General features: G+C 40.1%; 1 protein-coding gene across 1 annotated transcript in view; it reads left to right on the top strand.

The window, feature by feature from the left end:
- PCDH10 (protocadherin 10) overlaps positions 16,796-26,464 on the top strand; it is a 43,584-nt gene continuing 33,915 nt past the window's right edge. The window contains exons 1-3 of the mRNA XM_018061533.1: positions 16,796-20,471; positions 22,095-22,153; positions 22,703-22,809. Coding sequence (XP_017917022.1) covers positions 17,844-20,471; positions 22,095-22,153; positions 22,703-22,809 — 2,794 coding nt within the window. The 5' untranslated portion in view covers positions 16,796-17,843. The remainder of the gene's footprint in view (positions 20,472-22,094; positions 22,154-22,702; positions 22,810-26,464) is intronic.

Genomic DNA, 26,464 nt, shown 5'->3' on the forward strand with positions numbered 1-26,464 from the left:
GCTGAAATGGCAGCTGCTGTTTTTCTCGGTTTCCTTTATTCGTAAAAGGACTGGTAACTTTACATTTGGTTCCCACACACTTCTCCACTGGCAACTCCCCTCTGTTTTGTCTCTCCCCAAAATGTTTAATCTAATTTAGAGTATTCAAAGGGGAAAGAATTAACTTCTTTTCTAAAAGTAATTAAAAGCATGATGCCTTTTATTCACTTGCTTCTAAATTAGGACTGCCCTTTCAAAGAAATATTAAGCTGAAATAGATAAAGTTCACCTTAGTGAATACTACAATTATCTAGGGAAGCAAGGATCTATATGTGAGACAAGCTCTATACCTGTAGTTTAGCAATATCCACATGAGAAGAAGATTAAGCAGCTCTCAAACTGCATTTGAACTGTTCAGTAGATGTCAGCATATTAAATTCCTTACTCTTAAAGATCAACGAGATATATTTTCATATTTGAATACCTTCTTATCATAAAAATACATCCGGTGCCTTCCTGGTAACAAAATAGGATTGATATTGATCCTAGATTTGACCACAGATTTACAGCCTTCAACAAAATATTACTTAGGAGAAAATATATACTCTGGAATTTTTTTTAGTGAGTCATTGTGGAGAATATAATGAAATCAAATAAAGTGGAGAGACATGAAAAAAGTGAAAAATGCTCTGATTCAATTAACTAAGGGCAAGCTCCCTTAGACTTTTCACAACCAAAGATTCTTCTGAGGATACAACTATGCTAATTAAATAGGTACCTTTGTGCTTCTTAATTACTTTCATCTCTCCCAGAAAGGTATTACATGAAATTTCACAACCATTCTACAGAAGCTAAAATATAATACTGAAAAAAACTAAAACACAGTTTCAACTCTATGGGATGAAATTAAGTTAGAAACTAGACATTCACAGGTAAGTATGTATAAGATAATTCTACATATGATGTAATAAAATAGAACCCATTGTGTGTACGTGGAAGAGTGATTTATACATCAATATTTGAATGTTTAGAAGGATTAGAAATGCATCCACTAATTGCATTGCAAATCTATAAAGTGTAAGAAATTCTTTACAGAAAGAAAACAGGTTGTTGCAGGAAACCAGTAAGACAGAAATAGTACAACTAAAAAAATAGAGTGAATAAAATATATAATGGTATAACTGATCTATCCATGTTTAAAAATAAAACTATCCCTACAAAGTAATTTTATTTACAAAAGAACTTTAAAAATTTCACAAACTACTTAAATATATCAATGTGAACAATTGTAATCCAGAAAGAACTAGTCATTCTCAAATTAGGTATTGAGACTAACCATATCACAGTTCCACTTTTCATATAAAAACATTTTTATCCAGGACTTTGTACGTATTTAGCACAATGTCCCAAACATAAAGGAGTTCATTTCATATTAATATTTTTTAATATGTGAGTAAATGAATGTATGTAGTTAGTAAGCAAATAAATAAGCAAGCGTGGGAGACAGGCATATTGATAAAATCAAACAATGAAATTTTAGCAAGAAAAAAACCATCCAGAGCATTACAAGCATTTTATACGTACAGATTTTGTATGGACAAAGGACATAACTTGTTCTAAGACCACTGCTTGTCTAGTTAGATACCTGAATGAATTGAGAGAAACCTTATGAAGCGTGTAGAGGCAACACACCCTATACTATTGGCAGACAGCACATTCTAGAAGAGTCTATCATATTGACATTTAACGTGTTGATGCATTTTTCATTACAACTTGAAGGCAAATCATATTTTTGTAAAGGTCAATGGAGGTAGGCACTTAAAGCACTCAAATTTGACAAAGTTATTCATCATCAGTTTTTCTAGGAAACGTACTTGCTCAAATGACAGTCACTAGACATTGCTTTGCTTTTAATTTCCTTTGTTATCATTGTTTAACTATTCCCCATGGAAGATAAAGGTTTTGTTGAGGCAACCAAGAAATTCTAAAGTCTCCTGCTGGGGACTTAATATCCTAAACCCAATTTTCCCCTCCACCAACACATCTTTAAATACTCCCTTTTGTTTCTGATGGGGGAAGAAAAAAAGCAACTATCAAAAAATTGAAACCTACTCTACATCCCATGTAGACATCCCTTTACTTTTAAAACCTCCTCGTCATTAAATGACAGAGTTGTTTTAGTGGTGTTCCCCCTAATTTAGTGTTAGGGGCAAATTGCCTAGTGGGAAAACATTCAATTTAGTGGATAATGAGAAATCTACTTTGAAGCAACTCCTAAAGGAAACCTTAAAAAAGAACATCTCAAGTTCTGTTTGTTTTCTCTTGTCATGGTAAAACAACCATAGCCAGTTACTAAGAACCCAATCTACTTCATGTCTGAGTTCTATTATCCTCACAAATTTAAGAAGGAAAAATTGATCTCCTTAATTTTAAATTAAGAGATCCTCTTGACCTGTTCTTTTCCTATTCTCCATGGCACTTTTCACTTTCCAACACACCAGTTTATTTATTTATTACACACACACACACCAAAAAAAAAAAAAAACAGCAGTTGAGAACATCTGTCTATTTTATTCATAATGTATTCCAAACACTCTAGTACATCACGGCGGTGGCGAGTTGCCAAGCAGTGTCTGACTCTTTGTGACCCCATGGACTGTAGCCACCAGGCTCCTCTGTCCGTGGGGATTTTCAGCCAAGAATACTGGAGTGGGTTTCTATTTCCTTCCCCAGGAGATCTTACTGGACCAGGTATCAAAACCGCATCTGCTGCACTGGAATTATCAAATTCCAGTCATATGGCACATTACATGTTATTAACTTTGGAAGGACCCTATAGTTGATAAATTTGAGTTCATAAAAGATCTAAATCTAGGTTATAATACAGCTCCATGTAAGCACTATGTAAACACAACCTAAAGAAATGATCTTTTTGTTTTCTCTTAGGCTCTAGCTAAATATGCAAAATAAGTCAGCTGTACTTATATTGCAATATCCACATCTTAAAGATGTTTATTTATTTTTTATTAAACCTAAGCATCAATAGTGGGAAGGATTGAGATCTCAACCAAAACTTTCTTAGGGAGACATATCCAGTGGGACTAGGTTAGCACTAAGCATATCTGTTTCAAGTGAAAAGATACTCATACTTAACTTGCTATTTCACTCAGAAGCTATCCAGGAAAGTAAATTGTTCAAAAATAGGGAAGACAAAACCTGGGGCCCATTTCATTTCTCCAACCCAAAAAGGAGACTATGGGTTAGCCTCCTATTTTAGCAGATGTTCATGCCTTCATTTTATTTTAAAAATGAACTTAATACATTTAGCCAACATCTCCTTGGGTTTCTAGAGGTTTGTTTCTATTTCAAACTCCAAATACCTAAGAGCACTCATACTTCAGAATGCTGGAGAACTTATACCTCATCAAAAAACAATAAATTTCATTGGGAAGTACTTTGAAAATACTCAAGTTTAGAGAATTTATCTTACTGACCTTGGAAAAGGGCAGTGAAAAAAAAATCTGAAGAAATGGTTTCTGAATTTCTTTGTATGCTTATTTCATTTTGGAATTCATCATGCTTATATATCAGCTTGAGAGAACCAAATGATCCTCAAACAACTGGCCAGCAGTAAAGTGAGCATTTGCAAGGAAGCACATCTTCTTGAAAATTATAAGCTAGATATGGGCCAATAATTGCAGAGTAATTGAGTGCATTAAGATAAATAAACAAATTATGGTGGCAAAGAGGACAAAGCCAACAAACAAATAGGAAATACTGGAGAAAACATAAATTCAAAGTTAGGATTGCTTATTTCTCCATGTAGTAGTGTGTAATGTCAGCCCTACACTGATAATTACTATCTTGATCCTGGGTAACTGTCCCATCTAGTCAGCTCTCAATGTTCTTCTCTATACATGAACAATTTGAATTAGATAAAAAGATTTTAGTTTAAAAGGGAAAGGGGTGTGGTATTTCACAAATTTCAGTAAGTAAATTAAAACAACAGGAAAACTGCAAGACACCAGGTCAGACCTGCTTACCTCTTAGGCTCTCACTTCCACTATCCCTGCCCTTCTCCTGCCACTCCTACCCCATTTGTCTGTGGGTAACTTTCAGAAAACCCTAGATGTACTTTGTGAAAATCTCTGGAAGAAATGGACTGCTAACTTTCTTACTCTCCATGAGGTGCCACAGTATGGCTATAGATGATCAGTTTAAGCTTATTCTGTTTTGCTACATTATTCATAATTGTATTATTGTTCTCATGAATATAATGCATTTAGAGTGGATAGCAGGCATAAAGAATAACAATTGTGTACTTAACATGCTCAAAAGATAGCTATCCCACCTCAGGACAGTAAATCAAGAAAATACTGCATTTTTACAACTTAGCATTCAAATCGTATTTGCCTATAACTTTTATAACAGAAAATGTAAAGAGACAATAAAAATTTCTCTCTTTGGTTTGATATATAATTCTAAAAAATCCTTTCAGCATTAAAATTCTGATTTTAATATTAAATCAACTGCTAGGTGAATATTATACTCTTTCTAGTGTATCTTTATTTGATAACATTAAAAATAAACTTCTTAAAAATGTTTCAGAATAAACCTGATACTTAAAACACTTTTTTTTTTAATCTAATGGAGTTTATTTCATGCTCTTATAGTGACAAAAAAAGAAGGAAGGAGGGGTTTAAAATGGGGCTAAAGAGACAAAAAGCTAAAAAATAAAATTGTTAACCAACTGAAATATCTTCTATATACCTGCAATAAAACATGGAATTTAGCTGTGTATACTGCCACCTATAATTCACCAAACTATAACACATTTCTCTCAAATAAAAGAAGGAAATGCACAAATGCTCTTGAACACAATAAAAATTCTGCAGTGACTGTGTGACCATCAGCAATTTAAGACAGCACCATATTAAAATCATGTCCTTAAATGGCATAGCCTTTTTTTCTCTATCCATTTTATTCTTAATTATTACAGTTGAAATAAAACTCTAACTAATAACATTTCTGCCTTTACATCTAAAACTCATCTTCATATGTGGGTAAAATTTAAGAGCATAGAAATAAAAAGAGGAATTCCTATTACAATTTCCATCTATGAATCAGATCTCATGTTTCCATGCATGTATATCCTTATTTTAAACACAAAAACATTACATAGTTATGAGACTGCCAGCTAAATCCAAGCTAGTCACTTAAGGAGGAAGAAGAGCAGGTTTTTAGAGGGGCCTTTATTTTTAAATTGTAATTAAAATTTCCCATCGCAACAGAACTTATTTCATAAGTATTATTAAAAAGAATCATGATAAAGAACAATAGATCTTTAAAATAAATAAATCATATAAATCATATGTTCTAGGATGATATCTACTCATTCCTGCCTTTCTGAGATAAACACAGTCTTAAATTATTTCAGTTCTATGGACAGAAGAAATATAGTTAATCTGACAAGGAATAATACACTAAAATACAAATAAATGAAGAAACAGAAACTTTTAGAAAAATTCGAATGTGAATTCTGTAAGAAATAACCACACAACCTAGTTTTTTCTGAATTGTCAAAACTATCTATGTATGTTAGAAGCATTCTCAGCATTCCAAAAGGACTCTCCACTAGGAATCTGAAAAACAGGTCATTATGTAAGGATTCTCCAACTGAGAGAGGGCTTCCCAGGTGGCCTAGTAGTAAAGTATCTGCCTGCCAATGCAGAAGACACAAGAGACACCAGTTAGATCCCTGGATTTCTGGATTGGGAGATCCCTTGGAGAAGGAAATGGCAACCCACTCCAGTATTCCTGTCTGGAGAATCCCATGGACAGAGGAACCTCGTGGGCTACAGTCCATGTTGTCACAGAGTAGAACACGATTGAGCACACAGCTGAAAGAAGCCTCTTCCTAGAGTTTCTAGAACCTCAGTATCAAAGACTGGGATTTTTTATTTTTATTTTTTAAATCCAGCTAGTGGAGAAGGAAATGGCAACCCACTCCAGTGTTCTTGACCGGAGAATCCCAGGGACAGCGGAGCCTGGTGGGCTGCCGTCTATGGGGTCGCACAGAGTCAGACACGACTGAAGCGACTTAGCAGTAGCAGCGGTGAAGAATATATATAAAGGTTAACAATCCTAATTCCTTCTCTTTCCAATGTCAAAAGGGACTCACCATGCTGTTAACAGACATGTCTGACTTGTGAATCCTGCAGTTCCCTTCCAGAATCTGCCTCTGTCGTCACCATCAGCAGTTTCGGTGGAGACAGGCTACTGAGCAGCAGCTTCCAGAAGAGGATAACAGCTCTGCTCTAGAAGCGCTTCCTGTTGCTGTCCCTTAGATATATGCGGCTTTTTTTTTTTTTTTCCTCCTGCTTTCTGAAGTAAATCTGAACAGGACATTAAACACTTTAAAGAAACAACTGGAGGGATGTAAATCCTCCATATGTGAACGGTGGTTTTCAATTCTAAATGAAAAAGCGGTATGAAAAGGATAACCTCACCAACTTCCCTCAGGAAAACAAAACTTGGATACTGCGAGTTTTGTAAATACCTGATTTACATAAGACGGAAACTGACCAATGAACAGCTGCCATCAATCCTGCTCAAGCCAATGAACTTACTGCTTGGACTCCGGCTACGCTCCCGCGGCGGACCCTCTACAGACTTGAGCCTAGGTCGCTGCAGTTGGCATTTCCCAATTGTAATTCTTCTGCTGTTCTGGAATGAACTCAATTTCTGATAATTCAAGCTTGACTCAGTTTACTTCATTATTCAGGCTGATAGATACTACTGTAGATCTAGTTATTCCATGGTTTTATATTTGAATTAATGCTCAAATCCACCCGGAGTTCATTTTTGTAAATTGTGTAAGATGAAAAAGTAAATCTTTCCTTTCACCACAGACATGGAACTTTTCCATTGTAAATCAAGCAAACATATAGTATACTCCAACTCTGATCCATCCTGTTTCACTGATACATTTTAATGTTTTCTTATATGGAAAAATACGGTTGTATCTACTGCGCCCTTTTTCTTTCTTATATGTGTGTACTGTATATTTACACTTAAACCCTTTCATTCTGGTCAGCTAATCCTGGTTCTATTAGCCTGTGAAAAACCTCTCAGATTATTCTTAATCCTTCATGTATAAAATAATTATGACCTAATTACTGAATTGTTTCTAAGGTCCATCATATCTAAACCACAAACAATACAGGTCTGTCAGTTATGAAAAAGGAAGCTGCGGAATAAGAAAAGAAAAAAAATACACATACTATGGTAATCAATAGTTCTTTTTGGAACTGGCATCCCTTCATTTCAGGAGACTGAAGAACAGAAGCTAAAAGCAAGACAGTGTCCCCTCTGACTTAAAATTCAGGACATTCATTGCTTTGAATCTATCAAGTCAATCAACCTTTCTTTTAAACTTAACCCCAAAACACTTATAATATCTCCTGATTCTACCTATGGCAGCAAATGTCCTCCTATCTCAGTCATATTTACTTTTAACGTCTTCACATGCTAATCGTGGGGGACTGCTTCTTAGCTTGCCATTCTGACCTTATAAAAACAATAAAACAATTCAGAATACTAGCCATTGTACTTATTCTAGTCATAGTTATACAGTCAACATAGTATATACAAAATAAGATGAAAACTAGAAAACAGAACATTATAAGTTGATAACATCACTTTTGAGTAGTAGCAGTTCTGAGAGAGAAGGAACGCATTTCATGAGTTTTAAATGAGAGATCAAGTGTTTTGAACACACTTGTCCAGTGGATTTTCCATTTTAATTTGGGTTTCTTCTGAAATAACCCACTTCAAAGACCTTTCTCAAATACGGATTATTAAAAATATAGCCTGTGGAATTGAGTATAACATCTTAGATTTATTTTAAAGATGAATAAAGTGGAAAGTTAAAAGGTCAAGCATTCATTCATTTAGTCAGCACATCTTTATTAAGCATTGGTAATACAGCCAACAACTCTATCAAAAGTGGGACCATTCAGCTGAATGTTTGTTAGGTTCCTTGGGCTTATGCAATACATGTCTCCCTTATTCGCCTAGCAGAATGAAACTATGTTTTTGTTAAATTAGATACTTGGTTAGGTAGTCTAACCAGACAAGATTTTTAAGGTATTTTGAGAAAACCAGCCATCATCACGTCACTATTAAATTAGAAGCAGCAGCCAGGATTCTCAAATATATATGTTAATGAATAAGCAATAATATTAGGTTTTATTATAATTCTAAGGTTGAGCACTGGCTATTAGCCCAATCCATACCAAAAGCATTACTCAGGTGTGAAAGCTAAATGAGGCTCTCACCCAACTCTGCTGACCTTAAATTTGGCCAAATTCTTGTGGGTGGGGATAAAGAGGAATAAATCCAATGAATCAAAATTGAAGCTGCCTTGGCATCATAGATATAAGTAACTGGGTCCAAAGTCAGGATGTTGGCCTGTAATTAAAAAGCTCGATTTGCTGTTTTTATGATCTCCATACAAAAGCTTTTTGCTATCACTATTTTCACTTCTTTACTGTGCAAGTCCCTCTCACCTGCTTTAGATATGTTTTTTTCTGCTAATCTGTATAGTACCGTTGCCTTTAAAATCATAACACAAACTGCCCTTTTCTAGAAATCTTTGCTTAATTGTTTTTATTCTAGTCTTTTCTATATTTCCCATGCACTCAGCATTCATAGTCATTAGATGTTTAAATGTATTTTTATGCCATTTAATGAATTTGTCTAAATATTTTATATGCATTCATTTATCAAATTGTGATGAATCCTGGAGAAATATATCCATTTATTTTCTATTCTTTAGGTATTAGTATGGCTCTGCTCCTATCACACCAGCACCAATGCATTTTTGTTTTCTAAAAGTATAATGAGTTACTAAGGAGAATACTTACAATAGCAATGCTAGACACAGAAATAGCAAAAGAGGAGAATGATAAAGAGAAAAGCTTGAGGCTCAAAATTGGTCATTCTAATAAGTTCATTCTATCTTAAGTGATTTTTACCAATTTGTTTTTAATCTGGAGAATTTTTGTACCCATTGACATGAATATCAGTTCAGTTCAGTTTAGTCGCTCACAAGAATATAGTAGTATGTATTAAGGAATTAGAGGTAAAATAGTGACTATATCAAATAAGAGTTTTTTAATCCTAAAATGTGGACTTTCTGGTGGCTCAGACAGTAAAGAATCTGCCTGCAATGCAGGAGACATGGGTTAGATCCCTCAGTCAGGAGGATTCCCTGCAGAAGGGTATAGCAACCCACTCCAGTATTCTTGCCTGGAAAATCCCACGGACAAAGGAGCCTGGCAGGCTACAGTCCATGGGGTCACAAAGAGTCAAACATGACTGAGTAACAAACACTTTCACACAATCCTAAAATGTTGATAATTATAGAAATAAAACAACAATATTTTATAATGAAACACCATGTTTTCATTTAAATGATTTTCTGAATCTACACATATGTTTTATCATATAAACTAAAACATATAGAAAATTTAAACTTATCTAGAAGAAAATTAAAGTGTTAAAACAACATGATTATGAAGAGAAGTTCACTGATTTTTATGTTTTGATGTTTAATTAACATTTAGCTAGTTTGATCATCTTCATTTATGATTTGCATTCTCTTTAAAATTATAATATCCTGCAAAACAAGGACAATGCAAAATTGTCCTCAAAGTAAATACTTTAGTATGGATTTCATGAAGGAGAAAAACATCAAGAAAATCAATACTAATTATTCTCAATAAATATTTAAGGACTATCTCATTCAAAACATCTTGCTATAATATTAGTTAAAATTTATTAAAAGTCTACTATGGGCTAAGAGTTTTACATATATCATTTCAATTTAAGTCTCACAATGACTCAACAAGGTCAATTTTTGTCATATTTTAACAGATGTTTAGGATGTTTAACACACTTTGATAATATTTCAAAAGAGTTAAATAATTTGACCCAGCTCAGATATTTCCAGAAGCAGGGATTTGAGCCCAATTTGGTGTAATTTTTCATCATTTACTGTATCATCACTCACCACAGTTAAGTGCCTTCAGAAATAAGTAACATATAGAACCTTCCTTAGAGGGCCTACATTACACATACTCTGAGTTATTGGGCACACTTCTAAAAGAAATACAGTATTTTTCTTCTATCAGTACTTATTACCAAAATAATACATATTTTATACTTACAGTAAGTAAATAAAATTCCATCATCTTCTTCCTCTGGTGATTTCTTCCTACATTTAAAATTGTTTTTAAGTCATTTCCTTTCATTTCCTGTAGGAACAAGATTATCAAATAAATTTCATTGTTTGATTTTCAGAAATTTCAAATTTAAACAATCTTTTTGGAGTAACATTGAAGAAATTAGTATAAAAATGATGGTTGAAATTTTGCTTAACAAAACACTCTTTCCCTTTTAAAAATCAGTTCAGAAATACATACAAAAAAAAAAGAATATTTGCGCTGTGTAAAATTGGTACATGTCTTAGTTCTTCCTAGCTTTTAACAATCTCTAATAAACTAAGTGAACAAGCCAGTACTTCTTGGACCATTGATCAACTTAGTATATGTTTCAGGAATGGATGAAGTAGAAGTGCCTTCCTTTTGGACATGGTTGTATTATCCGTTTCTATTTTCAGTCACTAAAATCCATGATTCCCATGCGACACACTTCAAGTGTGAGAAAGAGATGGATGCTTCATAACCTCACTTGTAAGAAAGTTTTAGTCTCCTAATAAATCTCAAAAAATTTTAAAAAAAGCCTCCTCAAATATGTTTATGAACTCCTTGGCTCAACTCAATGAGTTACTAGCCATTTTGACTGGTCTAAAATCAGTACTTTTGTTTTACAAAATCTGGATTAAAGATGAACTTTAAAGATTGAACTCCATTTTTAATCTGTAAGTTAATTCATTTTTTGTTTTACCTCCAAAGTAAATCTAATCAGATAGACCAGAGGAACATCACAGTGGAGCCTCAACCTGAGAGCATCAGAAGGCCTGGATTTGAATTTTGTACTAGTTTGCTGAGTTACTTAAATGCTGAACATCCTGAGTGTCATTTTTCTATAATGTTGGGATGATATTACCTGTAGACATGGGCAAAAATACTACAACTTATCTAAGAATGCTTGACATATACTGGCTATTTAAAAACCACTTTGACCTAAAAAAAAGAAAAACAAGAAATTGCAATCAAATAAAGCATTTTACAGTATCGCACAGACAGGCCTATTTAAATAAGACATCAAGGAAATCAGGTTTCTTATAGAAAGAATTATAGTAACCAGCCAAACTGAGAAAGATATTTTTTCTTAAACGGACATATCTGTTCTACTATTTGGTCTGTTTACTATTATAATTCTAATTACCAATGTAATTCTCACTCTACATGTGATAGTGTCTCTGTGGTGCCTGTCTCCAATAACATTTTCAAATCCTTTAGAAAAGAATGCTATGACTTGTAACCCTAATCACAATTTGAGTAATCTCATTCTGTATTCATAAAAATCAAGGGGCTTCCCCTTGATGAAAACAATGTATACTTGCCAGGCAAACACTAGCATTTTGCTGACTGTATGAGAGTCAAAAAAGAAGCAAACTCACTGGGGAAGAAAACAGAATTCTAGACATCTTTTCTGCTACTCATATAAACTTAATCAGGGCTTGCAATTAAATTTTTGAAATTGTTCTATATCATCCTTAATGTTTAAAGTTTCATTTCTACCTCTGGGCCCCATCAGTAAGTAAAACCCACATATCATCCCTGTTAGCTGGCTTTTTAAAATGTGATGTCTTATAGTTTTATTTACAATCCTAATCACATCATTGATTTCAGTAATCTTCAGTAAGAGTAATTATTAATGCTGTCAAAAGCAGAGGTTGGAATTCAATTTTTTTCTTTTTCTTTAAAAAAAAAAAAACCTGGATGATTAATATTAAGCTTAGTAACGTGACTCTAGAGGAAACTCAAGTTTCCTATGATTGACTATGTAATACAGCAAAGATAATGTCTTCACTTAAACTTCTACACATACCCCAAAATACTTATACGAGCCACAAATGGTTAAAAAAATGCTAGGAGTAGTCACTCATAACACAGAAGTAACTAATTTTCTTTTTCATATAGGCACCCCACCAAATTCTATCTGATTGAGTATTTTTCTGTAATTTAAGACAACAATAAAACTATCTTGTCTACTAATGTCCCCCAAACTAAGGCCCGTGAAACTTTTACTAACTGAGGTGTGTCTTAAGGACACTAAGAAAAATTTAAAAATAAAAAACAGGATAAACCAATATAAAGACATGCGATATTTTGAAGAAATCAGATTTTTAAATATCCAAGGCAATTTTTATGGAAGGATAAGATAAGGTAATGCATTTTGATTTTCAGAAAAAGAGGTCATGATGTAATAAAGATTGTCATTCCATATCAGATCTCTTTATTTACATTCTGAAAGAAGGTGTGGAACAAAGCATAAGTTTCCAAAGGATTATCTATTTTTCACTATAAGACACAATATGTGAAGGAGCTGACAAGAATGTGAGTGTACTCAATGTTGATCACCCACCCCATACTCAGGAAATACATTTGGAAACAGTATCAAACACTATTGCCTGATTTTAAAATACTCCTGGACTTCTTACTGATCAATACCTCTTAGAGAAAGGATAAGAGTATAGCATATGAACTGAAATAGTATTATTAGAAAATGATATTTTGGGCATTAGGATATATAATTCATGTTGCTTTCATTTGCTCAGACTATTGTAAAAAATCCATAAATCATTTTCTTGTTCATGTATTGCTTAAGTGCAATTTGTCATTCTGCATTAAAGGGCTGCTTCAGCTCATCAGTGCTTTTAATTCACTGTTTAGAGTTTAACAAAATGCTGGCCCTGTCTGATAACTGAAAGACCCTGAAATGTGAAGCCACATCAATATTAACAAGGTTAAACAAAATGGAGAAAACGTTTCTACATTGACTATCAAGTAACACTTAATAGCTAGTATTCTCAGTCCCCCAAACAGGTTGGTTTGGTCCCCATTGGGTTCAAAGCATTAGAACACAGCAACTAAAGAGTTACCTGAATGCTTATAACATATAGCATGTATATGCTATAAATTTTTTCCAGCAACTCTCATCAACACTCACTCTCCTGGAGATGAACCAAAACAAACACTATGGCATTGGTTCAAAAGCCTTGCCTTCCCACCTCTGAAGTTAGGTTACACTGCAACAAATAAACCGATTTCACGGTTACCCATAAGAGCTGCCATACAGTCCAGGTCCTTTGCCTTTGCTCTCTGCACTGTGCTTGCTGGGAATAATAAGTGCAGTGAACCACCCAGCTCAACCCTGGCAGGGGTTTGGCATTTGAAAGGCTCCTTACTGACAATTTAATTTTTTTTTCTATTTCTTTAAAAAAAAATTCTCTCAAAGCTCTGGGCACACTGCAATAATAAGAGGATTTAGAAACAAATTGCTTTCAAGTCAAGTTAAATCACTGCAAACACTCATTCATCCAAATGCTAGTTAACAAACTTGTTTCCCTTCCGCCTTTCCCTGAAAAGGGCAGGGAGGAAAGCAGCCGCGTTAGTTAATTTCAAAGTTTGTAACTGCTGTGTACAGAAAACGTGACTGTGAGATTCTTAGCGCCCACCCTCGCCTGCTGCCCTTAGAGGACCATGAAATTAACGAGGTTTATCACTCACACACCAACAAGGACTTCTAAGAAGACTGATTTTGACAACCAACCCTCCAAATAATAGGAATAGCTGCTTTCCCCCATCTGTTTTAGGATACAGTTTGCGTTGGCCCAGAGAGTTGGCGCTCCTGGAGGGGGCGTGGAGAGGGAGGAGGGTTATGTTAAGGATTGCTTCTCCCCGCTGGTTTCAGTTATGAGCGGGGAGGGGGTGAAGGACGCTGCATATAAGATATTCTGTACTTCAAAGAGGTCGTCAGCCCCACCACCCGGGCTGTTATTTATGTAATCACGGCCACACTAAATTCTGGGGTCCGCCGAGTGAAAAAGCAAAGAGGGGAATGTGCTCCATTGACACAGCAAGGAAGAAAGTACACGGGTTTTATTTAAGAAGCATTTTTAAAGATAGAGTTAAAGTGTTGTTTTGTTCCTTGGGTGACAGGGTGGGGCTGTTTAATGATTCCAGGGTAAGGAGGCAGAGAAGGTTGCTAACGCCAATGTCTGAATCGTGGCCCGGGACAACATGCTGTTGCAATTACCCTTGGCTGGAGCGACGTAGAGGGAGGCCGACCGAGGGCTCGTGCTTGTTCTTACAAGAGGAAGACCCCGTCGTCACCCCGCCGATTCCAGGGCGCCTTGGAGACTAGAAGTCAGACAGGCGAGACCTCTAGAGGACCCCGGCCGGCTTCGCCGGCGCGGATCCTAGCCTCTGCGACCCAAGAAATCCTGCAGAGCCCCCAACAGGCCGGCCCAGCCGAACCAGAGCCCCAAAGCAAAATTCTCTGGCTTGTCCTGTGCCGCTTTCGCCGCTAGGAGACGCCTGTAACCCACGTTTGTGGAGAGAGTTTCCCTTTCAAACACAACTGCTATCAAAAAAAAAAAAAAAAATGCAGCTCAAGTATTAACAGTGGATGTAGTGATTATTTACAGGCAAATCTGGCCATCTCTCCACGTTCTCATCTCCACCTCTGGAAGCTCTCTGGCTCTAAGCGAACGTCCAAAGTCTGCTCAAACTTCATCTATGTTTTGAGAACACAGCCCCCCTCCCGCAAACAGTTTCTGGATCTGCATTGTCATTCAGCCGCATGCTTCTCACACGCAAACACGCGCACGCACACAAGTGTTTCCATACGTACAAATGAAATATTAGAAAATTACCGTCATTTTAAAAATGCTCCAGGATTATTCCGATGAGTCAGCTTGAAGACCTCAAAACATTTCATTTCAATCCTGCAGATCTAAGGAAAAATCAGGAAAGAGGAGGGGGAGAAAATACAGATGCAATGCCATTATTAATATCCAGATACACTATAATCTCCTTTTCATTGATCCACAGGTCCTTTTAGAAACTGACGCTCCATTCTCAGCTGCAGACGTGACGCTAAAATCATTTTAACTGCGGCGGTTTTCGCTTGGCTTTGGCCAATCGTCAGTTTACTGCAGCTGGAAAAGGATTAGCCATTTTTGCTGGCATCCTTTCCTTCCAACCGTTCAAAGGCTGGACCTATCTCCATGAAAGAGCCAATGGGGGCGGGGTGGGGGGAGCGGCTAGAGCAGCAGACAGGCACTCTCGGGACTCGCAGAGGCAAGCCTCAGTCTATATTCCCGGCTGTGGCCACTCGCCCTTCTTAATTCCCTGCCAGGAGGGAATGACAACATACCTCAGGATCGGATAAACGACTCTCCTTTTCCCGCAGGTAGTGGCGGTGTTACTCCCGGATCATTCATTACCAGGAAGCCCCAAGGGATCTTTCTATCTTGTAGCATAAGAAGGCAACTGAACAAGGGCTGCATTGGTTGAATAAACAATCCCCTACAGCCCATTAATTAATACACATTACGCTTTAAAAAATCTTTTTGGAGAATTAACATTCAATCCACTCTAGCATTGAAGAGTTTGCGCTATATTTTAACTTCACAAGAACTGGGTGCGTTTACGCGCCGCTTTGCCCCGGCGCTTCGCCGAGAGTGAGCACTCGGAGCTCCTCAAGCGCATCCTTCGGGGCCCCGGAGGTGTTGTGGGGACGCTCCGTTGGGGCTTATACAGAGCGGTGAGCGGAACCAGGCGGGATGAATGCGAGCCCCGTGGATGGGTGTGCAAGCGCGTTCGCAGATACTCGCAGCCTCACACACACTGGGGCCCCGCGCGTGCACGGCCCCAGCCCCCGCACCTACCCTCACCCCCGCCCGCACACGCGTTCATAGCCGCCCCGCTGCCCTCATCCTGCGGTCTCGCTCCAGGCTGGGCAAGAATCGGTGCTCGGGTCTAGTGTAGGGAGGAGGGGGAGATCGCCAATTGTCAGAAAAAGCAGAAAAAAGCCTGTGCGCGCCGCCGCTGCGTCGCACTTGGCAGGGGGAGGCGCAGGGATATTCGAGGCGCCTTGCAGCGAACGGGAGAGCTCCGTGCCCGAGGCCAGAGAGTCAGCGCTAGGCTGGCGGGCTGGAAAGCAGAGCTCGAATGAAACTCCTCAGTCGTCGATCAAAAAGCTCTCACCTCAAACCAGGTCCCTAAGCGAATTAATCTTTTGGTAAGATACTGTGGATGTACGTTTAGGAAGGGAAGAGGCGAGTATAAAGCGTCTGCACGTCTATAGTAGCCGCCAGGGTTCATCCCTGGGCTTGCATCCCCTGGCTGTTTGGGACCCACCTCCGCTCCACACTCCAGCTGTCTAACTCCCTTTCCCCGCAGCCCCTTCAGACCTTCACACTTAGTTTGACACAGCCTACGCCATATCTGTTTTTAAATGTCCTGCTAATCTCCGCCAGAGTCCTTTAAATTGGTAACCCCAGCCAATTAGTGGCCCCTCTGCAACTTTTTCCTGTTTTTCTCGGTGACTTATTTTCACGATCAGCAGCAAGGAAAATACCTTAAAGGAAAAAGAATATTAGCGTCATTGGAAACCCCGCTCCCGGGAGAGGATACCGCTGCTGCTATTATGTTTTCGCATTTGCTGATGCAAACAGGGAAACCTCTCTATTCCCTCTCCGTTACCTGCGGCTGGGGACTGGGAACTTTCCGCGGCAGAGTCCCCAGCTAGCACCTCGGGACCTGCCGGGCTGTTCTCGCTCTCACACTCACACTCACCCAGGCAGCCCAGGCGCGGGTTCCATCCCGCCCGGCCCGGTTACTGCGTGACGCGCCTTCTTGACGGCCGGTTTGTCCAATTAGCTCTGACTCGGTGGGTGGTGCTCCTCGACGATTGGTTGGCAGAATGAGGGCGCTGCGCAAAAACAGAGAAGCGGAGCGCTCGGAGCTCAGAAACTGCCAGCCGAGATCGCAGGCTTAGGGCTGAGGCAGGAGGAGGAGGGAAGAACTGAAAAGCAGAGACAGGTTAGAGGAAAGAAGAGGCTTGGGAAGGAAACAGCAAAAAAGAAACTGCTCCTCACAGTTACGGAGAGGCAAACGACGGTGGAGATGAGGACAGAGAGAGGCAAGACTCTGACAGCCAAAACAGACAAATAGAGCGAAAGAGGAAAAAATGGCAAGAACATCCATCCGGAGAAATGAAGAGAATGAAAGTTTTATGCTGCAGAGCCATTCTATGCTTTTCCGGCACAAAATTCCCTCGCTGTTTTTAAGCCCTTTTGCATTTGCCAGCCGTTGACAGTAAGAGGCATGTTCAGCGGTGCCAACAGCATCTCCTCTTCCTTCTCCTCTTCCTCTTCATCTTCCTCCTCCTCCTTTTCCTTTTCCTCCTCCTTCTTCTCCTCCCATCAGCGAGAAGACAAACCGAGGACAGTCTTGAAATACCGAAATTTCCTCCTTGGGATTTGCCAGCGCCGCGTTGCGCCAAGACTGTCGGAATAAAGGACGCTGACTATTGTATTATTATTTTATTAATTGGTCAGTAGGAAGATTACAGATGAGGAAAGGGGACGCCTGTCACCCTTCCTGCTCTAAGATTAAATAATGAGGTTGAATTGGGGGAAACCCTAAAATGAAGCAAAAGAAATAAGATTTGTAAGGACAGAAAGCCACAGGAGCCCCCCCCCCCCCACATAGCGCACTTTTATTTGTATTTTTTGAGGTTTTTTTTTTTTTTTCGTGGTGGTGGGGGAGGTGATTGGGTGGCTGACTGGCTGCGGGAAGCTGCTTCCTTTCCCTTTGGAGATGATTGTGCTATTATTCTTTGCCTTGCTCTGGATGGTGGAAGGAGTCTTTTCCCAGCTTCACTACACGGTGCAAGAGGAGCAGGAACATGGCACTTTCGTGGGGAATATCGCTGAAGATCTGGGCTTGGACATTACAAAACTTTCGGCTCGCGGCTTTCAAACGGCGCCCAACTCTCGGACCCCTTACTTGGACCTCAACCTGGAGACCGGGGTGTTGTACGTGAATGAGAAGATTGACCGCGAGCAAATCTGCAAGCAGAGCCCGTCCTGCGTCCTGCACCTGGAGGTCTTCTTGGAGAACCCCTTGGAGCTGTTCCGGGTGGAGATCGAGGTGCTGGACATCAACGACAATCCCCCCTCCTTCCCGGAGCCGGACTTGACCGTAGAGATCTCTGAGAGCGCCACGCCGGGCACCCGCTTCCCCTTGGAGAGCGCATTCGACCCAGACGTGGGTACCAACTCCTTGCGCGACTACGAGATCACCCCCAACAGCTACTTCTCCCTGGACGTGCAGACCCAGGGGGATGGCAACCGATTCGCCGAGCTGGTGCTGGAGAAGCCTCTGGACCGAGAGCAGCAAGCGGTGCACCGCTACGTGCTGACCGCGGTGGACGGGGGAGGAGGGGGAGGCGGAGAAGGAGGAGGAGGCGGCGGCGGGGGAGGGGGCCTGCTCCCCCAGCAGCAGCGCACCGGCACTGCCCTACTCACCATCCGAGTGCTGGACTCCAACGACAATGTGCCCGCCTTCGACCAACCCGTCTACACTGTGTCCCTACCAGAGAACTCGCCGCCTGGTACGCTCGTGATCCAGCTTAACGCCACAGACCCAGATGAGGGCCAGAATGGAGAGGTCGTGTACTCCTTCAGCAGCCACATTTCGCCCCGGGCACGCGAGCTCTTCGGACTCTCCCCTCGCACCGGCCGGCTGGAGGTGAGCGGCGAGCTGGACTACGAAGAGAGCCCGGTGTACCAAGTGTACGTTCAAGCCAAGGACCTGGGCCCCAACGCCGTGCCTGCGCACTGCAAGGTGATAGTGAGGGTGCTTGATGCCAATGACAACGCGCCGGAGATCAGCTTCAGCACCGTGAAGGAGGCGGTGAGCGAGGGCGCGGCGCCCGGCACGGTGGTGGCCTTGTTCAGCGTAACCGACCGCGACTCAGAGGAGAATGGGCAGGTGCAGTGCGAGCTGCTGGGGGATGTGCCGTTCCGCCTCAAGTCTTCCTTCAAGAACTACTATACCATCGTGACCGAGGCCCCTCTGGACCGAGAGGCGGGGGACTCCTACACCCTGACCGTGGTGGCTCGCGACCGGGGCGAGCCTGCACTCTCCACCAGTAAGTCCATCCAGGTGCAAGTGTCAGATGTGAACGACAACGCACCGCGCTTCAGCCAGCCGGTCTACGACGTGTATGTGACCGAAAACAACGTGCCAGGCGCCTACATCTACGCGGTGAGCGCCACAGACCGTGATGAGGGCGCCAACGCCCAGCTAGCCTACTCTATCCTGGAGTGCCAGATCCAGGGCATGAGCGTCTTCACTTACGTGTCCATCAACTCCGAGAACGGCTACCTGTACGCCCTGCGCTCCTTTGACTATGAACAGCTCAAGGACTTCAGCTTCCAAGTGGAAGCGCGGGACGCCGGTAGCCCCCAGGCGCTGGCTGGCAACGCCACGGTCAACATCCTCATCGTGGATCAGAACGACAACGCTCCTGCCATCGTAGCCCCCCTTCCGGGGCGCAACGGGACTCCGGCGCGCGAGGTGCTGCCCCGCTCGGCTGAGCCCGGTTACCTGCTGACCCGCGTGGCCGCGGTGGACGCAGATGACGGCGAGAACGCCCGGCTCACCTACAGCATTGTGAGGGGTAACGAAATGAACCTCTTCCGCATGGACTGGCGCACCGGGGAGCTCCGTACAGCGCGCCGGGTGCCAGCCAAGCGCGACCCCCAGCGGCCTTACGAACTGGTGATCGAGGTGCGCGACCACGGGCAACCTCCCCTGTCCTCCACCGCCACCTTGGTGGTGCAGCTGGTGGATGGCGCTGTCGAGCCCCAGGGCGGGGGCGGGGGCGGGGGCGGGGGGTCAGGAGAGCACCAGCGCCCCAGCCGCTCCGGCGGCGGGGAGACGTCGCTGGACCTCACCCTTATCCTCATCATCGCGCTGGGCTCGGTATCCTTCATCTTCCTTCTGGCCATGATCGTGCTTGCCGTGCGTTGCCAGAAAGAGAAAAAGCTGAATATCTACACGTGTCTGGCCAGCGACTGCTGCCTATGCTGCTGCTGTGGCAGCGGGGGGTCGACCTGCTGTGGCCGCCAAGCCCGGGCGCGCAAGAAGAAACTCAGCAAGTCAGACATCATGCTGGTTCAAAGCTCCAACGTACCCAGTAATCCGGCCCAGGTGCCGGTGGAGGAGTCCGGGGGCTTTGGCTCCCATCACCACAACCAGAATTACTGCTACCAGGTCTGCCTGACCCCCGAGTCCGCCAAAACCGACCTGATGTTCCTTAAGCCCTGCAGCCCATCGCGGAGTACGGACACTGAGCACAACCCCTGCGGGGCCATCGTCACCGGTTACACAGACCAGCAGCCCGACATCATCTCCAACGGAAGCATTTTGTCCAACGAGGTAAGGCTGAAGCGAAAGGACCACCATCTCTCATCTCCTCCATCCGAAAGCCTCCTCTAGCCCGGCCCTTGTATATCTGGTGCACTGTGTATTTATTTTAAGGATATTAGCTTATTTGTATCTTTGTGGGGGCAGGAATGGAAAGCCGCCTCTCCCACCCTTTCCTGTGTAACTTAAACTTCGCGTTGTCCCTAATTTTCTGCGCTCCACCCTTCCACATTTATTTTCATCCCCCTTCTCTGGTGCTTTGCCACCTTGGACCCTTCTTCTTCCCTCTGGCATCTTTCCTTTAAAATCCTAGCCCCCTCACCCCACCCCACCCCACTCCAGTCCTTTCCCTTCTTAGAAAGCTGGAGGTAAAGGAGAAAGTGCCCGAGGGGAGAGGGAAATGCAGGGAGGGACCTTCTGGCACTGGCAAAGGTCTTTTTTTCTCTTTGCATTTGTCCCTAGCATAATAAAGTTAATTGTTTAGCTTTGTTTATCGATGCCTTCAGTCGCGTGTAAAAAGTAAGCTATAGATTGTTTAACTTTGCACAGTTGTCTAAACTCGAATGCATGTTTTAGTGAATGAGTTATCAGATCCTTGTTCTCTGAACTCGGGTTGCAAAAAAAAGCCTTCAGTTCTACTCTGGACAGCATTTACAGACGTTTTCTTGAAGCCCAACGCCCACACAGTGTGAATTTGAATGAAGTTGCTTTGGCACAAACCCCTGTAAGCGTAAACTCACGGAAAGGCTTCAACAGTTCTTGTCTTACATATTCCTTTTAGCTAATAATCACCTTCTTGCCATCGTTTTTGATGAATCACTGCTGTTGGCTTTCTTTATCAAAGAATTTGGCTTGTTAATTCCGATTTCCTTTTTTAAGATGGAGAAGTGGCAAAGTTGAAAGGAGGGAGGGAAAGGGAGAACAGAGTTGATTTCTGTAAAAGAAAGTTTGGACCGGAAAAGGTGTGTGTGGGGTGGTGGAGGCGGGGAGGAGAATGCAGAGTGTGTTCTGAGGGGGAAAGAATTGGGGCCAGAAGGGAAGCGGGTATTATGAACTCCTTTTTTGGCAGGTTATTTTATTTATTTTGAGTCTTAGATATTATTCATTGACTTTCATGAATATTTGTACAGCTCATTTGTATCTTAAGCACATTTTGAAAATAAACAACAAAATAATTCCATAAAATATCCAACCTTTTTGCTTATTGAGCGTGCTGTTTTTCTTGTGTCAACCAGTATGCACCTAAACACTTTTTTAGGCCACTGGAAGAAAGACTGCAGCGTATATCTAGGTTGACTCTATTGGAGACAATAGTTTATGAGGGCCAGCTATGAGGTTATTAGCATTCTCTCCTTAAAACACACAGACACACACATACACACACGCACTTAAAATTGGCCTTTTGTGTATTTTTTTAACCTTTACTGAAAATCTAGATATGCAAAATCTGCATATCTTCTTGCCTTTACTAGCACTAGTCTTTATAAAAACTAGTCTGAGGTCTTAGAACAGCTTAGAAATTCCTTAAAAATGTACACAATTACTTAAGCTACAAATAGTTCCTAGCCTCAAAATCAGACTGTTAGTTAAACCCATAGCCTTCGAATGCTCTTGATTTATTTATTTTTTTTCTAGACTAAACACCAGCGAGCAGAGCTCAGCTATCTAGTTGACAGACCTCGCCGAGTTAACAGGTATGGACTCCTTTTTTTTTTCCTAGCTTGGTATATAGACAAATTACGACCTACTAAAAGTAGGAATTAGGTATCTTATTCAATATAAAAATAGAATATGATAAAATATTTCTAATTAGGACAGGACATAAATATTGATTATATTAGGTTTTCTAGACAATAAATTAAAAAATATTGGTGTGTTTCTTTTATATACAACCACTGAGTATATTTGAATATTTTGTCAGTTTACACTCCTACACTGCTTCTGATAATCTTTCTAACTATTCCAGACATATACATATATATCTGTCCTATGAAAATGATATAAGCATATGCTTAGCTCCAATCATAGAATAATGATTGAACTTTACATGCCTTAAGGGCTCAAACTGACTGCTGATGCTCAGTGTTGGAGAGTTAGGCTTCAGGTTTTAAAAACTAGCTTTAAGTAGAAATCAAGAGCTATAAGCATCTGCAGCACCATAGGTGACCATGTGGTGGCAGAAGAATGTTTTCTGTGTTTCTTCAATCTTTTTTATTCTAATATTCACATTTTTGTACTTCTAGTTCTGCATTCCAGGAAGCCGACATAGTAAGCTCTAAGGACAGTGGTCATGGAGACAGTGAACAGGGAGATAGTGATCATGACGCCACCAACCGCGGCCAGTCAGCTGGTAAGTGTGATTAAAGGGCGATGCTGACTTTTATAGTGGATTTTTTAAAAATAAATCCTGAGAGCACGACGTTTTAGGTAGTTTTTAGTGTTAGTAAACCTACAGAAAACTGGTGTCATCCTATGTTGACAGTTGTATACTCAAAGGGACTTGTAATACAGTCTAGTGTTCCTTTAGAGAATGAAAGTTAGAAATTCATTGTGGAATACGTGAAATCACGAAACTTTTCTTTTTTATGTCATGTTCTTTCCGGGAATTATATTGCATACAGAGGACATAGATTTCTCACCTGGTCCAGTCCCCAGTCTTCAGTCAATTAAGCTATTATTAGACTTGCTTATGGATGAAATAACAGAAGATGGATGAAATTGGTTGACCTGCACAAGGTCACAAGAGGATAAGTGGATGACTGGGAACCAAAATCCAAATTTTCTCATTTCCAGAGCAATGCATTTTACATATCACTGAATACTGAATGAGAGAAGGAATGGTGATTAAAAGTCATGAATAGATTGAAAGCAGGATTTCCAAAGCTGGATTCTTAGGCTTTGAGACATTAGTAAACATTTGATAATGTACATTTTCTGAAGCATTCCTCATATTTTCAACAGGATCCATGTTCAAAAATTGATCTCTGGGTGTATTTGCATGTAAAGCTTGAAGGTATTGCCTGATGGGAGTTACAATGTGATACATATTTTTTACTTTGTTTTACTTTATTTTACTCTACTTTTTTCCTGTATACATGTCCCCTTTAAGTTTTATAGATCCTGATAATTCTAGTTACTAATAATTAAAGTCACTGAAAAGAAATAAAATATGTACCTTAAAATAATGAGAACAATTTCACAAGGTTTGGATTTTCTTTCTACTTTGCATTTCAACGATGAAGGATGCTTTTTGAATTTTTTTTTAAACTTTTTCTCTTTCAACTGAGTTTTGTGTTTCTCTGACACATACAGCAATGCAAAGGCAAGCTGACTTGTGTCACTTCTAAAAAACGCCCATCTGTTTGGAGGTTCAACTTCATTCACTTGAGCTTTTAAGGTTTATTTTGGTTAGTGATTAAGCCATAGGGAGATGGGGTTCTCATTTTCCAGGTAACATTGATCCTCGAGAGCACCTGTCCCTTGACACACTCCATGGACCTCTGAAAGGTGTTGAGGCAGTGTGTCAAAGGGCAGTACCCGCCCCACCGTCGCCTGGCAGCCATGGTGGCTGCAGGCCTCTCTCTTGGCTCCTGTGTGGTGTGTCTGAGGCTGCCTTGGCCTTGGGAAACGCAGGCAGGAGGAGGGGGAGAAAAGACTGCTCAAGGGTCTCTTTATATTGCTGCAAGTCATTAATATGCAGACCTAATGAGACTTGAGAACTGCCAAGAATCCCCGGAGGTCCCTGCCCCTTGCGGGCCTTCACGCTAAGTGAACAGAGCATCTATTTAGTGTCTGGGAACCTGACAACAAACCAGATCTTGCCAGAAGTTTATATTTGAGTACAAAGTCCCTTTCATTTTTGGCCTATATATGACATATGATTTATTGTTATCTTTTAAAAGGTGTACGTTTGGAATTGCTCATTCCTATTCTTTTTTCAGTTTCTTATTTCATAGTCAGCCTTTTAAAGCTTTTGAAACAAAATGTTTAACATTAAAAAAAAAAAAAAAAGAAAATTCCCCGCTGCATGTTTCCTTGTGGGTGTATTTTATTCCTTTCCCACTCCCCCTTACTTCTTTTTTTTTTTTATCTGTAGCACTCCAGTCTCAATGAACATTTCAATTAGTTTAGTTCCTCAGACATAATGAGCCATAATAACTTAACTGAAGAAAGAGAAAGAAATAAACATCTGCAAAAAGTGCTAAATTTGGAAGATGGATGGGAATATGTTCTTATCAATGTGCCTTCCCAGCGGCTCTTTTATTTCCCAAGCACTCAATGTTGCCATTTTGGTAGCATTACTTACAAATTATTTGAGATGTCAAAACATTTGAAAATGTTAAATGCTAAATTGTGTTTGGAAAACATGTTTAAAAGCAGGGTAGTTTTCATTTTTCTTATTAAAATGGCAAATTCTTTTTTTCTGTCTTTAGGTTTTTAACATGTGAGAATATTACAGAGTTAACAATCTGTGGATCTATTTCATTAGCATTTATAGGGTTGCCACAACATACTGGGCATAGTGATAGCTGTTTTTGAATTGTATTAACACACTTGTATTAAGAAATAATTACACATTTGTGTGCTGAATTGCAGTCAGATTTAATATATCTAGTTTCATTGTTAAAATGATTCTGCATTGTTTACCTTTTAAAGTATAAAACCCTAAATGCAGAGAATTAAGATGCCTTTACTTAATGACTTTTTTCCAGTCCATTCTTTGTTGTGTACTGTAAACTTCACACCAAGTAGCTAGAGTTAATTTCCTAAAAGTTAAGCCTATCTCAGGCAAACAGTTACATCTGCTTTATTTCCTTGTACAACCAGCTATTGATGGTCTTCCAATTTCGCAATATTTAGAGAATATTCTTCATTACACATCTGTTTCCAGGGTTAGGATATGAAAAACTTTTGAGCTAATAAGTAAATCCCACTCAACTTTAGGTTTTAAAGGGGAAAGTTAGACTATCATGGAAAAACAACACTGAAAAGACACGAATTCTGAATTCTCTGGTTTAAACCTCATTTCATGTTACATAGTATACACTGTTTAGCTTAGTTCTTCACCTGTTAAAGCTTCCCAAGTCTTTATTTATTCCCACTTTCATTTTCCGTGTTAACATTAATTTGTATTTATTTATTTGGATATGGCTTCCGTTTATTCTTCTATGAACAGTTTTCTTTTTTGTTCTTTCTCCCTCTGCCCCACTTGCTTTTCTCCTCTCTAAGCCATTTGCAGTCACCAATTTTGTTCATAGAAGGGCTTTAAACACGGAGGCAGCTGCACAGAGAATCACATAAGCTTTTTCAGTTTTCCACTGCACCTGGCTCCATGTGTGGAATTCTTCGACTTGACCACTGGTCTGTGGCACTTTCTTTCTATAGCCTTGTCAAGGTGCTTTCCGTTTTTTTCAGTGCACTATTGATGTATCGGTTAGGTATGGCAGAAGTCCAAGGAGATGTGGTAAATGCTTGCATAAACCATCACAAGGGGAGAAACTGATTAATCACAGCTTAAATAGCCAAAAAAAAAAGAAAGAAAAAAAGCCAAAGTGAACTTAAAACTAGTATATGTTCAATTTTATAATACCATTAGATTAAAAGATAGATTTTTTTTGTCTGATTTAAATACTGATACAACATTTTTAGCTGTATAGTCTTAAACATTTTAGTATTATTGGAGGTAGATTTAAGGAGATCTGTTTAGCTGTAAGTAGTTGTTTCCCCTCGCCCATTTATTAAGTACTTACAATGTGCACACTAAGATTAAATTTGAATTTCTTTTTAATAATTGACCTTGTTAAAATGTATATTGAAAAAAACCCTCATAAGTTAATGTTACTTGTTATAGTTTACCTGAAAATTTTCAAATTTCTCTTCTAACTTTTTATTTTATTTAAAAGGCATGTTAGCTTCTAAAAGTGTTTATTTCTTAACTAATTATTATGAGACTTGTACATGACACATGGTCAAAACTTGACTATAAATTTAAAAAGTGATTTATA

The sequence above is a fragment of the Capra hircus genome, chromosome 17 (assembly GCF_001704415.2).
Source record: "Capra hircus breed San Clemente chromosome 17, ASM170441v1, whole genome shotgun sequence".
NCBI classification, from domain to species: domain Eukaryota; kingdom Metazoa; phylum Chordata; class Mammalia; order Artiodactyla; family Bovidae; genus Capra; species Capra hircus.